Below are 14562 nucleotides of genomic sequence, written 5' to 3'. Positions count from 1 at the left end.
TAAGTTCATTAGAGTTACCAGCTTCAGAAATTGCAGCCCAAATAACATCTCAACATCAACTGTCCAGGCGAGACTGTGTGAATCAGGCATTCATGGTCGAATTGCTGCAAAGAAACCACTACTAAAGGACACAAATAAGAAGAGACTTTTTGGTTCCTTCCGCCGTCTCATTGTGAGACACAGAGTAAGTGAACGGATGGACTACGCATGTGTGGTTCCCACCGTGAAGCATGGAGGAGGTGGTGTGATGGTGCTTTGCTGGTGACACTGTCAGTGAGTTATTTAGAATTAAAAGGCACACTTAACCAGCATGGCTACCACTGCATTCTGCAGCGATACGCCATCCCATCTGGTTTGCGCTTAGTGGGACTATCATTTGTTTTTCAACAGGACAATGACCCAACACACCTGCAGGCTGTGTAAGGGTTATTTGACCAAGAAGAAGAGTGATGGAGTGCTGTAACAGCTTACCTGGCCTCCAAAATCACCAGACCTCAACCCAATTGAGATGTTTTGGGATGAGTTGGACCGCAGGGTGAAGGAAAAGCAGCCAACAAGTGCTCAGCATATGTGGGAACTCCTTCAAAAACTGCTGGAAAGCATACCAGGTGAAGATGGTTGAGAGAATGCCAAGCGTGTGCAAAGCTGTTATCAAGGCAAAGGGTGGCTATTTGAAGAACCTCAAATATTTAAAAAAAATAGGATTTGTTAAACACTTTTTTGGTTACTACATGATTCCATATGAGTTATTTCATAGTTTTGATTTCTTTACTATTATTTTACAATGTAGAATATATTAAACAAACCCTTGAATGAGTAGGTGTGTCCAAACTTTTGACTGGTACTGTATATAAACACTGTGTACAAAACATTAAGAACACTTCCTAACATTGAGTTGCACCCCCCTTTTGACCTTCAAACAGCCTCGATTTGTTGGGCAAGGTTTTGAACGCATTCCACTGGGATGCTGGCTCCAACTCTTCCCACAGTGTCAAGTTGGCTGGATGTCCTTTTGGTGGTGGACCATTCTTGAAACTTGAGCATGACAAACCCAGCAGCGTTGCAGTTCTTGACACAAATTGGTGCATCTGGCACCTACTACTATACCTCATTCAAAGGCACTTAAATATTTTGTTTTCCCCATTCACCCCCCAAATAGCACACATACACAATCTATGTCTCAATTGTCTCAAGGCTTAAAAATATTTCTTTAACCTGTCTCCTGACATCAATAAGTGATTATAGCCTTCACCTGGATTCACCTGGTCAGTATGTTATGGAAATAGCAGGTGTCTTTAAGAGGTCGGCCGATTAATCAGAATGGCCGATTTCAAGTTTTCATAACAATCGGAAATCGGTATATTTTTTTTACACCTTTATTTAACGAGGCAAGTCAGTTAAGAACACATTCTTTTTTTCAATGACGGCCTAGGAACGGTGGGTTAACTGCCTTGTTCAGGGGCAGAACGACAGATTTGTACTATGTCAGCTCAGGGATTCAATCTTGCAACCTTACGGTTAACTAGTCCAACACTCTAACCACCTGCCCCACGAGGAGCCTGCCTGTTACGTGAATGCAGTAAGAAGCCAAGGTAAGCTGCTAGCTAGCATTAAACTTATTTTATAAAAAACAATTAAATCATAGTCACTAGTTATAACTACACGTGGTTGATGATATTACTAGTTTATCTAGCGTGTCCTGCGTTGCATACAATCGGTGCAGTGCACATTCACGAAAAATGACTGTCGTTGCTCCAACGTGTACCTAACCATAAACATCAATGCCTTTCTTAAAATCAATACACAGAAGTATATATTTTTAAACTTGCATATTTAGCTAAAAGAAAGGTTAGCAGGCAATATTAACCAGATGAAATTGTGTCACTTCTCTTGCGTTCATTGCACGCAGAGTCAGGGTATATGCAACAGTTTGGGCCGCCTGGTTCATTGCGAACTAATTTGCCAGAATTGTACGTAATTATGACCTAACATTGAAGGTTGTGCAATGTAACAGCAATATTTAGACTTAGGGATGCCATCCGTTAAATGAAATACGGAGTTCCATATTTCACTGAAAGAATAAACGTTTTGTTTTCGATAGTTTCCGGATTCGACCATATTAAATGACCTAAGGCTCGTATTTCCGTGTGTTATTATGTTATAATTAAGTCTGATTTGATAGAGAAGTCTGACTGAGCGTCGGTAGGCACCTGCAGGCTCGTAAGCATTCATTCAAACAGCACTTTTGTGTGTTTTGCCAGCAGCTCTTCGCAATGCTTCAAGCATTGCGCTGTTTATGACTTCAAGCCTATCAACTCCCGAGATTAGGCTGGTGTAACCGATGTGAAATGTCTAGCTTGTTAGCGGGGTGAGTGCTAATAGCGTTTCAAATGTCACTCACTCTGAGACTTGGAGTAGTTGTTCCCCTTGCTCTGCATTGGTAACGATGCTTCGAGGGTGGCTGTTGTCGATGTGTTCCTGGTTCAAGCCCAGGTAGCGGCTCGGCGAGGGATGGAATCTATACTGTTACACTGGCAATACTAAAGTGCCGATAAGAACATCCAATAGTTAAAGGTATATCAAATGCAAATGGTATAGAAAAAAGTCCTATAACTCCTATAACTACAACCTAAAACTTCTTACCTGGGAATATTGAAGACCCATGTTAAAAGGAACCACCAGCTTTCATATGTTCTCATGTTCTGAGCAAGGAACTGAAACGTTAGCTTTCTTACATGCACATATTGCACTTTTACTTTCTTTTCCAACACTGTTTTTGCATTATTTAAACCAAATTGGACATGTTTCATTATTTATTTGAGGCTAAATTGATTTTATTGAAGTATTATATTAAGTTAAAATAAGTGTTCATTCAGTATTGTTGGAATTGTCATTATTACAAAAAATAAATTAATAAAAATCACACACAAAAAAATAAAAATTGTCCGATTAATCGGTACAGGCCTTATTTGGCTAAGCTACAGGACTGTTTCACTAGCACAGACTGGAATATTTTTCAGGATTCATCTGATGGCATTGAGGAGTTTACCACATCCGTCCCCGGCTTCATTAATAAGTGCATCGACGACGTAGTCCACACAGTGACCCAACCAGACGCCATTGATTATAGGCAACATCCGCAATGAGCTAAAGACTAGAGCTGGTAGTTAAGGACTGGGACACTAATCTGGATGCTTGTAAGAAATCCTGCTATGCCCTCCGACGAACCATCAAACAGGCAAAGTGTCAATGCAGGATTAAGATCGACTCCTACTACACCGTTAGACGCTAGTCTGATGTGGCAGGGCTTGTAAACTATCACGGATTACAAAAGGGAAACCCAGCCCCGAGCTGCCCAGTGACGCAAGCCTACCACACAAGCTAAATGCCTTCTATGCTCACTTTGAGGAAAGCAACACTGAACTATGCATGAGAGCACCAGCTGTTCTGGGCAACTGTGCTCTCCGTAGCAGGATCACACATTGTCTGACAGTAAGACTTTTTTAACAAGTTAATATTCACAAGGCCGCAGAGTCCGACGGATTACCAGGACACTTATTCAGAACATGCCCTGGCCAGCTGGCAAGTGTCTTCACTTCACAATATTAACCTCTCCCTGACCCAGTCTGTAATACCTACACATTTCAAAGAGAACACCATAGTCCCTGTGCTCAAGAACACAAAGGTAAACTTCCTAAATGACTATCGCCTGTAGCACTCACATCTGTATCCATGAAATGCTTTGAAAGGCTGGTCATGGCTCACATCAACACCATCATCCCAGAAACCACTCCAATTTGCATACCGCCCCAACATATCCAAGGATTGACGCAATCTCTATTGCACTCCAACACTGCCTTTTCCCATCTGGACAAAAGGAACACCTACGCGAGAATGCTGTTCATTGACTACAGCTCAGCGTTCAACATCATAGTGCCCTCCAAGCTCATCACTAAGCGAAGAACCCTGGAACTGAACATCTCCCTCCACAACTGGATCCTGGACTTCCTCACGAGACACCCCCAGGTGGTGAGGATTGGCAACAACACATTCGCCACGCTGACTCTCAACACGGGGGCCCCCCAGGGGTGCGTGCTTAGTCCCGTCCTGTACTCCCTGTTCACCCATGACTGCGTGGCCATGCACGACTCCGACACCATCATTAAGTTTGCCAACGACACAACGGTGGTAGGCCTGATCAACTTTGACGAGACAGCCAGAAGGGAGGAGGTCAGAGACCTGGCAGAGTGGTGCCAGGTCATCCTCTTCCACAACGTGAGCAAGACAAAGGAGCCAATCGTGGACTACAGGAAAAGGAGGGCCGAGTGCATCCCCATTTACGTCGATAGGGCTGTAATGGAGCAGGTCGAGAGCTTCATGTTCCTTGGTGTCCTCATCACTAAGGAACTATCATGGTCCAAACACACCCAAGCAGTCGTGAAGGGGGCACGACAACGCCTATTCCCCCTCAGGAGGCTGAAAAGATTTGGCAAGGGACCTCAGCTCCTCAAAAGGTTTTACAGCTGCACCATCGAGAGAATAGTGTCTGGTTGCGTCCCCGCTTGGTATGGCAACTGCTCGGCATCCAGGGGGTAGTGCGTACGGCCCAGTACATCACTGGGGCCAAGCTTCCAGCCATCCAGGACGTCTATACCAAGCGGTGTCAGAGGAAAGCCCTAAAAATGTCAGACTGTTCGCTCTGCTACAAGCGGCACCGGAGTGCTTCTACACCCAAGTCAAAAGGCCAAACGGACTATTTGCATTGATCCCCTTATTTTATTCATAGCTTAGTTTTTGTACTGACACTCTTGCACAGGCGATGTACACTCACTGGACTCTAACCACACACACACACACTGACACTCCACTGCTGCTACTCTGTTTACTATTTATGCCTAGTCACTTTACCCCTACATACATGTAATTAAATTTAATTGATTTAATTAAATCAATTACCTCGACAAGCCCGTACCAATGCACATTGACTTGTATATAGCCTGATTATCGCTATTTTGTTACCATTTTTCCTTTAGGTTATTCAGCAAATTCTTACTTTTTAAAAACTCTGCATTCTTGGTTAAGGGCTCGTAAGTAAGCATTTCATGGTAATAACTGTGGCATTCGGCGCGTGTGACAAATACAATTTGATTCGATTACAGAGTCAGCTAAGGCGGAGTGCAGGGAACCCATTTCTGTGTATATGTGAGTATATTTTCGTCTATTGAGTAAGACAACACAGCACCCTTCTACAAAACAAACAGTTGAGCCTCAACTAAAACACTTGAGCCTACAACCTATACTCAAGAGCTTTCAGCTGGTCATCCTTCATTTCACAGACACCCTTAGCAACAAATTACACATCCCCTACGAGTCAGGACCTCCCAATATCTGTCATTTCTTGTGTTTCATTGGCCCCTCCATTTCCTGTGTTAACAACATGGTCAATGGCGAGGTGGGTGGAAAACATGATCATTTTCGTCACGATAAACAGGATTAGACAGTCCGCCCACATTCTATAATGTCCTGACCAGCTATGACATCGGCTCTAAGAGTCTCAGTGGCGAAACAGCCATGGCTGGAGAAATTATTCTAATGCCCGTGTTACATTCTCTGCAGCTCCCTTAAAAGATTCCATGGGAGAGAGAGGGGAATGCTTTGTGCTGCTGGTGGCAGAGCAGCAGATCAAACTGATTGATTAGAGGGGCAGGGTTGGCAAATATTCCTCAGACAGTAGACTCAATATGGATGCACAAACATTGCCCACATACCTCTGGAAATACAGGAGAGTAGTGAGGCTTACCCTCAGTATCAGATGAGTCATTATACAAATAAACCTGTAGTTTTCCTGAGCTGACCCTTTTATCCAAATATTATTAAGCCAAGCCTGTGTTTCACACGTGTTCACATTTATAAGCTCCACTTAGGCCTATAGCTGAATACAAACAACACTGCATCCACTAAGTTGATGTGTCCACATTCCTTTGCCGGTGCAGTCATCATCAGTTCCAGTTCCAGCAGAGGGGAGTACAACAGGGACGTGACAAGTCTGCCTGGCTGGTAGTTTCAGAGCACGAGGGCCGTCTACTAAAACAAACCGATGATCTAACCCTCTACAAAATGGCTGCTCTGGACAGCACGCATAACACATTACAGAGACACAGCATGCTTTGTAAGATCCTCTAAGAGTGAGAGGTGGAGCAGGATGCTAAGCTGTTTATTCTCTACAGACCAACGCTGACGAGGTAGGCTTATCCATAAAACGCAGTATAATACCAGATGGACGCCAAACAGTGATCCGATTGTCATCTATCAACTAAATATTTTAATATATTTATTAATACCAGTTGTAGAGGGGCTACAATGAATGGATCTATGGTCCCAAAGATAAATGGCGGAAGTGATGAGCTTGACCTCCCAAACGCGGTCAGTTACCTCATAGTATATATATAAAACAGTACAGCGAACACACACTAATGTATGACATTCCTACCGTGAATGACAGATTATTGGGCGGGTGAAGGTTTGCAGCAAGGGCCTTTTGACACGAGCGCAGATCACGTGAGGAACACAGAGAGATAGACAGAGAAACATTGAAACCGCTTGTATCCAGCCACTATAAAATGAATGCATTCTTTCATGAATTGTTTGCTCCTCTGTCTCATCCCAGCCACAGATGTATAAACACACACAAAAACAACACCGTAATCAACTGCATCTTCTCTCCCCCACTGTGAGCCAGCGAGGCTATCAGGTTGGTTAACGCTCACTAACCCTGAGAAAGATGTTTAAGAAATAATATGACTAAAACAATAACCAATTGTAATACACATAGGCATACTTTGCATAAAATTAGATACCGACCTTATTTCCTTTTACAACGATAAAGTTTGATCATAAAGTTACTGGTTCTCCCCTCCCCCTGCTATAAGCTAGTAATTGGGTAGCTAGGTCTTTAGCCAGCATCGAACAAAAGCATGGGGGAAAGTTGCCCGAAACTCTGACACTGTTGTAGTGTCATTACATCAAGAGACATGCCAAACGGGAGAATCCTACAAACTTCTTGACATCATTGATTGTCACACACACACACTACAAGTCAAAAGTTCAGACCAACCTACTCATTCAAGGGTTTTTCTTTATTTGTACTATTTTCTACATTGTATAATAATAGTGAAGACATCAAAACTATGGAATAACGCATATGGAATCATGTAGTAACCAAAAAGTGTTAGAAAAAATATATTTGGATTTGTTTATTTTTGATTGTTCAAAGTAGCCACTCTTTGCATTGATGACAGCTTTGCACACTCTTGGAATTCTCTCAACAACCTCATGAAGCTGGTTGAAAGAATGCCAAGAGTGTGCAAAGCAATCATCAAGGCAAAGGATGGCTACTTTGAAGAATCTCAAATGCATTTTGATTTGTTTAACACTTTCTTGGTTACTACATGATTCCATGTGTGTTGTTTCATAGTTTTGATGTCTTCACTATTATTTTACAATGCAGAAAATAAACTCAGCAAAAAAAGAAAAGTCCTCGCACTGTCAACTGCGTAAATATTGAATATATTGTGTAAATATTTGTATGAACATAAGATTCATCAACTGAGACAAACTGGACAAGTTCCACAGACGTGTGACTAACAGAAATGAAATAATGTCACTGTACAAGGGGGAGGGAAATCAAAAATCAAAAGTCAGTCAGTATCTGGTGTGGCCACCAGCTGCATTAAGTGCTGCAGTGCATCTCCTCATGGACTGCACCAGATTTGCCCGTTCTTGCTGTGAGATGTTGCCCCACTCTTCCACCAAGGCACCTGCAAGTTCCCAGACATTTCTTGGGGGAATGGCCCGAGCACTCCAACAGGTCCCAGATCCAACAGGTCCCAGATGTGCTCAATGGGATTGAGATCCGGGCACTTCGCTGGCCATGGCAGAACACTGACATTCCTGTCTTGCAAGAAATCACACACAGAACGAGCAGTATGGCTGGTGGCATTGTCATGCTGGAGGGTCATGTCAGGATGAGCCTGCAGGAAGGGTACCACATGAGGGAGGAGGATGTCTTCCCTGTAATGCACAGCGTTACGATTGCCTGCAATGACAACAAGCTCAGTCCAATGATGCTGTGACACACCGCCCAAGACGGACCCTCCACCTCGATCCCACTCCAGAGTACAGGCCTCGGTGTAACGCTCTTTCCTTCGACGATAAATGCGAATCCGACCATCGCCCCCGGTGAGACAAAACCACGACTTGTCAGTGAAGAGCTCTTTTTGCCAGTCCTGTCTGGTCCAGCGACGGTGGGTTTGTGCCCATAGGCGACGTTGTTGCCGGTGATGTCTGGTGAGACCTGCCTTACAACAGGCCTACAAGTCCTCAGTCCAGCTTATTGCGGACAGTCTGAGCACTGATGGAGGGATTGTGCGTTCCTGGTGTAACTCGGGCAGTTGTTTCCATCTTGACTTGTCCTGCAGGTGTGATGTTCGGATGTACCGATCCTGTGCAGGTGTTGTTCCACGTGGTCTGCCACTGCGAGGATGATCAGCTGTCCGTCCTGTCTCCCTGTAGCGCTATCTTAGGTGTCTCACAGTACGGACATTGCAATTTATTGCCATGGCCACATCTGCAGTCCTCATGCCTCCTTGCAGCATGCCTAAGGCACATTCACGCAGATGAGCAGGGACCCTGGGCATCTTTCTTTTGGTGTTTATCAAAGTCTGTAGAAAGGCCTCTTCAGTGTCCCATGTTTTCATAACTGTGACCTCAATTGCCTAAGTTGTTAGTGTCTTAACAACCGTTCCACACCTGCATGTTCATTAATTGTTTATGGTTCATTGAACAAGCATGGAAACAGTGTTAAACCCTTTACAATGAAGATCTGTGAAGTTAATTGGATTTATACGAATTATCTTTGAAAGACAGGGTATTTTTTTGATGAGTTTAGTAAAAATAAAGAAAAACCCTTGAATGAGTAGGTGTGTCTGAACTTTTGACTGGTACTGTAAATGTGAAAGTATGTGGACACCCCTTCAAATGAGTGGATTCGGCTATTTCAGTCACACCCGTTTCTGAGAGCTGAATAAAAATTGTGCACACCGCCATGCAAACTCCATAGATAAACACAGCCTTGCTGTAGAGCTCAGTAGCTTTCAACGTGGCACTGTCATAGGATGACAACAAGTCAGTTCGTCAAATTTCTGCCACTAGTGTGGTAGGCCACACAAGCGCGCAGAATGGGACTGACAAGTGCTGAAGCGTGTAAAGTCGTCTGTCCTCGGTTGCAACACTCACTACCGAGTTCCAAACTGCCTCTGGAAGCAACGTCAGCACAATAACTGTTGGTCGGGAGCTCCATCCTGGAAATGTACCCAGACGCTCACCTGTACAGCAAGCTGTTCCAGGAACTAACAGGACCCTGAACAGCTTCTATCCCCAAGCTATAAGACAAACTATTAGTTTTAGTTTTATTTAGCAAACTATTAGCTACCCGGAATATCTGTACTAAGTCTTTTGACTCATCACATAAGCTGCTGTTACTGATTATTATCTATCCCGGTGCCTAGTCACTTTATCCCTAACTATATGTACATATCTACCGCTATCTCGTACCCCTAAGTATATACCCAAGTTATCATTACTTATTGTGTATTTATTCCTTGTGTTATTATTTTTTTTAAACATTTCAACTTTTCTTTTTGCGTTGTTGAATAGTAAGCATTTCACTTTAAGTCTACACCTTTCTTTCACAAAGCATGTGACAAATTAAATTTTATTTGAAAGTAAAATTGTCCAAGATGAACTACCTAGTTAGAATTGTCAGCAGTGTTTAGCAAGCTATTTGGGCTAGTTAGCTAAATTATATGGCCAACATTGTCTATATGGATGCTGTTACAATAACCAAACATGATCAACTAAAAATTTAAAAAAAAAATGTGAGCTGCTTTGTGTATCAGCAGATTTCCTTGAGATAATCTCGCAACAACACTGGGTCCATGTTGCTTGATAGAGGTCGACCGATTATGATTTTTCAGCGTCGATACCGATTATTGGAGGACCAAAAAAAGCCGATACCGATTAAAAAATAAAAAAAATGGGGGAAAAAACACAAAAAACAAAACAAAAACAAAAAAATCGGCAGATTGTTTTTATTTATTTGTCAAAATTGACAATTACAACAGTACTGAATGAACACTTATTTTAACTTAATATAATAACATCAATTAAATCAATTTAGCCTCAAATAAATAATGAAACATGTTCAATTTGGTTTAAATAACACAAAAACAAAGTGTTGGAGAAGAAAGTAAAAGTGCAATATGTGCCATGTAAAAAAGCTACCGTTTAAGTTCCTTGCTCAGAACATGAGAACATATGAAAGCTGGTGGTTCCTTTTAACATGAGACTTCAATATTCCAAGGTAAGAGGTTTTAGGTTGTAGTTAATAATAATTTATAGGACTATTTTTTTCTATACCATTTGTATTTCATATACCTTTGACTATTGGATGTTCTTATAGGCACTTTAGTATTGCCAGTGTAACAGTATAGCTTCCGTCCCTCTTCTCGCCCCTACCTGGGCTCGAACCAGGAACACATCGACAACAGCCACCCTCGAAGCATCGTTACCCATCGCTCCACAAAAGCTGCAGCCCTCGCAGAGCAAGGGGAACAACTACTCCAAGTCTCAGAGTGAGTGACGTCACCAATTGAACCGCTATTAGCGCGCAGCCCGCTAACTAGCTAGCCATTTCCCATCGGTTACACCAGCCTAATCTCGGGAGTTGATAGGCTTGAAGTCATAAACAGCGCAACGCTTAAAGCACAGCGAAGAGCTGCTGGCAAAACGCATAACAGTGCTGTTTGAATGAATGCTTATGAGCCTGCTGGTGACTACCACCGCTCAGTCAGACTGCTCTATCAAACCATAGACTTAATTATAACATAATAACACACAGAAAAACGAGCCTTTGGTCATTAATATGGTCGAATCCGGAAACGATCATTTCGAAAACAAAACTTAATTCTTTCAGTGAAATACGGAACTGTTCGGTATTTTATCTAACGGGTGGCATCCCTAGGTCTAAATATTCCTGTTACATTGCACAACCTTCAATGTTATGTCATAATTATGTAAAATTCTGGCAAATTAGTTCGCAACGAGCCAGGCTGCCCATAGTGTTGCATATACCCTGACTCTGCGTGCAATTAACGCAAGAGAAGTGACACAATTTCACCTGGCTAATATTGCCTGCTAACCTTTCTTTTAGCTAAATATGCAGGTTTAAAAATATATACTTCTGTGTATTGATTTTAAGAAAGGCATTGGTGTTTATGGTTAGGTACAGTCGTGCAACGATTGTGACTTGTTTTGGCAAATGCACTTTTGTTAAATCATCCCCCTGCTTTGCATAAGTTATATGCAACGCAGGACACGCTAGATAAACTAGTAATATCATCAACCATGTGTAGTTATAACTAGTGATTATGATTGATTTTTTAATGCTAGCTAGCAACTTACCTTGGCTTCTACTGCATTCACGTAACAGGCAGGCTCCTCGAGGAGTGCAATGAGAGGCAGGTGGTTAGAGCATTGAACTAGTTAACTGTAAGGTTGCTAGATTGAATCCCGGAGCTGACAGGGTAAAAATCTGTCGTTCTGCCCCTGAACAAGGCAGTTAACCCACCGTTCCTAGGCCGTCATTGAAAATAAGAATATGTTCTTAACGGACTTGCCTAGTTAAATAAAGGTGTAAAAAATACATTTTTCTTTTATATAATCGGCCAAATCGGTGCCCAAAATACAGATTTCCGATTGTTATGAAAACTTGAAATCGGCTCTAATTAAATCGGCCATTCCGACAAATCGGCCGACCTCTACTTGATATAGGCATTTTCAAATAACCAAGTCAAGGTGAGCTCCCCCACCACTCGGCCTATTAGCCCAGTCTGTCTTTTCAGACTTCCTGGTAGTTTGACATGAGTGAATAAGTACTTTTTCTCAAATTTTGAACATTTTAAATCAGACAAATTGTGTGTGTGATGTTTTAGTCACACAAAAGGCTATTTTACATGTGAATCAGAATGACTGTTGGGGCCCTTTAAACAGGCAAAGCTGCATCTGAACTGGCCATGACAGTGTAAATGAGTTACATACATGTCTGAGAGCCAAGCTGAGCACTGAGCAACATCTCAGGGAGGTAAAACCTTCCTGTAAGTCCCTGGGGCCGTTCCTCCTCTGGATGTGCATGTGATGCATGATTTATTCAGCACCAAATGTCCTTTGACGTATACATAACTGAAAACACACACACACAAGCTCCAAGGCACAAGCTCCTTGTTATATTTTTGTATTTGGTAAGAGTGGGAGGGGTGTTCTGTAGAATTGCTGAGGTATAGCCTAAATTCCCATAACATTAACTGGATAATTATAGGACATGGCTTACTTGGTACAATAGCGGCTTCCAGGCAACTGTATAATAATCATCGTCTCCCTCAGCCATGAACATCCTGCTCTTTGAAAACATTATTTAAAACATTGGTTTCAAAAAGGGAACAGCAGCAGAGGCGAACCACAATTGTTTGTTGGGAGGACTGAACAGGCACAAACGAACTGTGTGTTTGACACAATAACATCTTCCTAAGCATGCATTCTGTTCTGCCTGGTGAAATTGTGGCATTATGAGATCTTCAAAGTTGAATAATTAGAACCAGGGAGATTGGAATGCAGCTGGAGGAAAAAGTGTCTGAAAACAAAACAACGACCATGGGTTAAGTTAGCACGGGCCCGGAGACGAAAACTAAAGCTGCCCTGTCTGTTCGGCTCAGCAAAATACATGATCAGATACAGCTATTTTCAGACAAACAAGCTAGAAAATCATAGCAGAATTACTTTTGCATGTAAAACATGAAGGATTATCCTTCTTTTGATCAAAGAAGACAGTAATATTGATAACATTACTGTGAGAGTTGAATACAAAAAGCCCCCCCCCCTTTTCTCCAGAAGAAACCCAGGCCTCACTAATGACATTCGTGCTCACAAAGGCATTCATACTGAGTGAAGAAAACCCTCAGCTTTACTGGCATCCTCATCTGGACGCTTCGCCCTGTTTTTTTGGTTCCCCATGACAACACGCTGCTCTCCCCTCGAAAATAAAATAAAATAAAAACAGGAGGCCTGAAATTTGTGGTACAGTTCAGTCCACAGAAGAAACTTTAAAATGCATTATCCTTGAACCTTGACTACCTACGGTGAAATTAAAAACAAAAGCTACAGGAAACTCTGTTTGAGGCTCTTTAAAAATATGCATGTCAACTAAATAAAACATTTTTTTGCTGAAATGCTATAGTAAGGGCTTCTATTTTATCAGATCAAATAAATGAATTGATTTAGTCGAGTCCAACTTGACATTTGCTGTAACAGCAGAAAGATTGATCTCTCTGTTGCAGTGCATCACCTCCTCTATAGGCCTCAGTGTGGAATCATCCTAGCAACAGCGCTGGCCAATAGGAGGCTGGCAGGAGTCTTAACTTGGAGCCAATAGGAGCCCAGTTCCAGATGTCAGCGTGTCTGTGAGTGTGTATGTAAAAATATGTAATGTATGTAAAAAAGCAATAGAGAGCTACAGCTCAGCCTAATGTGCACCCCCTGCCCATTCAAACACAGTAATTTTTTCCTGTCCAGCTGGTATGCCGTTTGTCCCCGTTCAATGAGCCCTTTCCTTACATAATCCAACAAAGCAGAATTGTTGCTCTGATGGCGGGGGTCTCTTTCAGTGACTGAATAATAAGAACAGACACAAAAGATAAATTCTCTTCACACCCAGATATTTTTTTTTTTACTTCAATACCACAAAAAGGATTTGTCATCATCCCTCATTCCCTTCCTCTATTGTGTTGTTCATGCCTATGAGGCAAAAGTGTGACAGTCAGCCAGTCCCTCCGGAGATATCCCAGCAGACTACAGGGAGATAACACAGACACGGTACGTCTGCTAGCGCCTTCACTCGTCTCTCCCATCACTGCTCACCACCCTCCGCCTCATAGCGCTTTACGGGTCGAAACCAGCCGCTGTACTTTTATCTTCCACTGAGAGAGACTTTTGTTTGGAGAAAAAGCCTGACTGCAGTGGTTTAGCCTAAAGGAAAGCGCAGTACATGCTCGGACCTCTGTGCATGATGATCAAATTAAGAGAGGCTTACCTGGTAAGGGTGTACTCCCTGAGTCCTGAGTGCAGGTTCATGGCAGAAAATGTACCTATACATCCCCTCAACCGCTTGTCTCTGCCTATTTTCCATGTGACGAACAGCGGGCTGAAATAGAAAGAAGGGAAGACAATGTTGGGACCTTTAGAGTTTAACACATTAGAACACCATGTAAAAACTAGGCCTACCCTCTTGTGTGTTTATTTGAAGATTCAGGACCCACTCAGGGTTGAGAAAAACAATTGAGGCAATATTTACATTGATTTCTCACATTCCTAGGGGTGATATTGGACACCGACAAAGGGTTTTTCTCACCTAACATTTCACTGACACATATTGATTGACAATGTGTAGCGAGT

General features: G+C 42.5%; 2 protein-coding genes across 2 annotated transcripts in view; one reads left to right on the top strand and one right to left on the bottom strand.

Moving 5' to 3' along the window:
• Positions 1 to 14562, bottom strand: part of LOC135550434 (nuclear protein AMMECR1-like) — a 39461-nt gene that overhangs the window by 11761 nt on the left and 13138 nt on the right. The window contains exon 2 of the mRNA XM_064981225.1: positions 14201 to 14311. Within this exon, the coding sequence (XP_064837297.1) occupies positions 14201 to 14311 (111 nt within the window). The remainder of the gene's footprint in view (positions 1 to 14200; positions 14312 to 14562) is intronic.
• LOC135550436 (bcl2-associated agonist of cell death-like) overlaps positions 1254 to 14562 on the top strand; it is a 339230-nt gene continuing 325921 nt past the window's right edge. Inside the window, exon 1 of the mRNA XM_064981229.1 lies at positions 1254 to 1265. The gene's annotated coding sequence lies outside the window, so the exon portion shown is untranslated. The remainder of the gene's footprint in view (positions 1266 to 14562) is intronic.

The sequence above is a fragment of the Oncorhynchus masou genome, chromosome 12 (genome assembly GCF_036934945.1).
Source record: "Oncorhynchus masou masou isolate Uvic2021 chromosome 12, UVic_Omas_1.1, whole genome shotgun sequence".
Taxonomy (NCBI): Eukaryota; Metazoa; Chordata; class Actinopteri; order Salmoniformes; family Salmonidae; genus Oncorhynchus; species Oncorhynchus masou.
The sequence above is the reverse complement of the archived record's forward strand: the minus strand, read 5'-3'. Positions and strand labels throughout refer to the sequence as shown.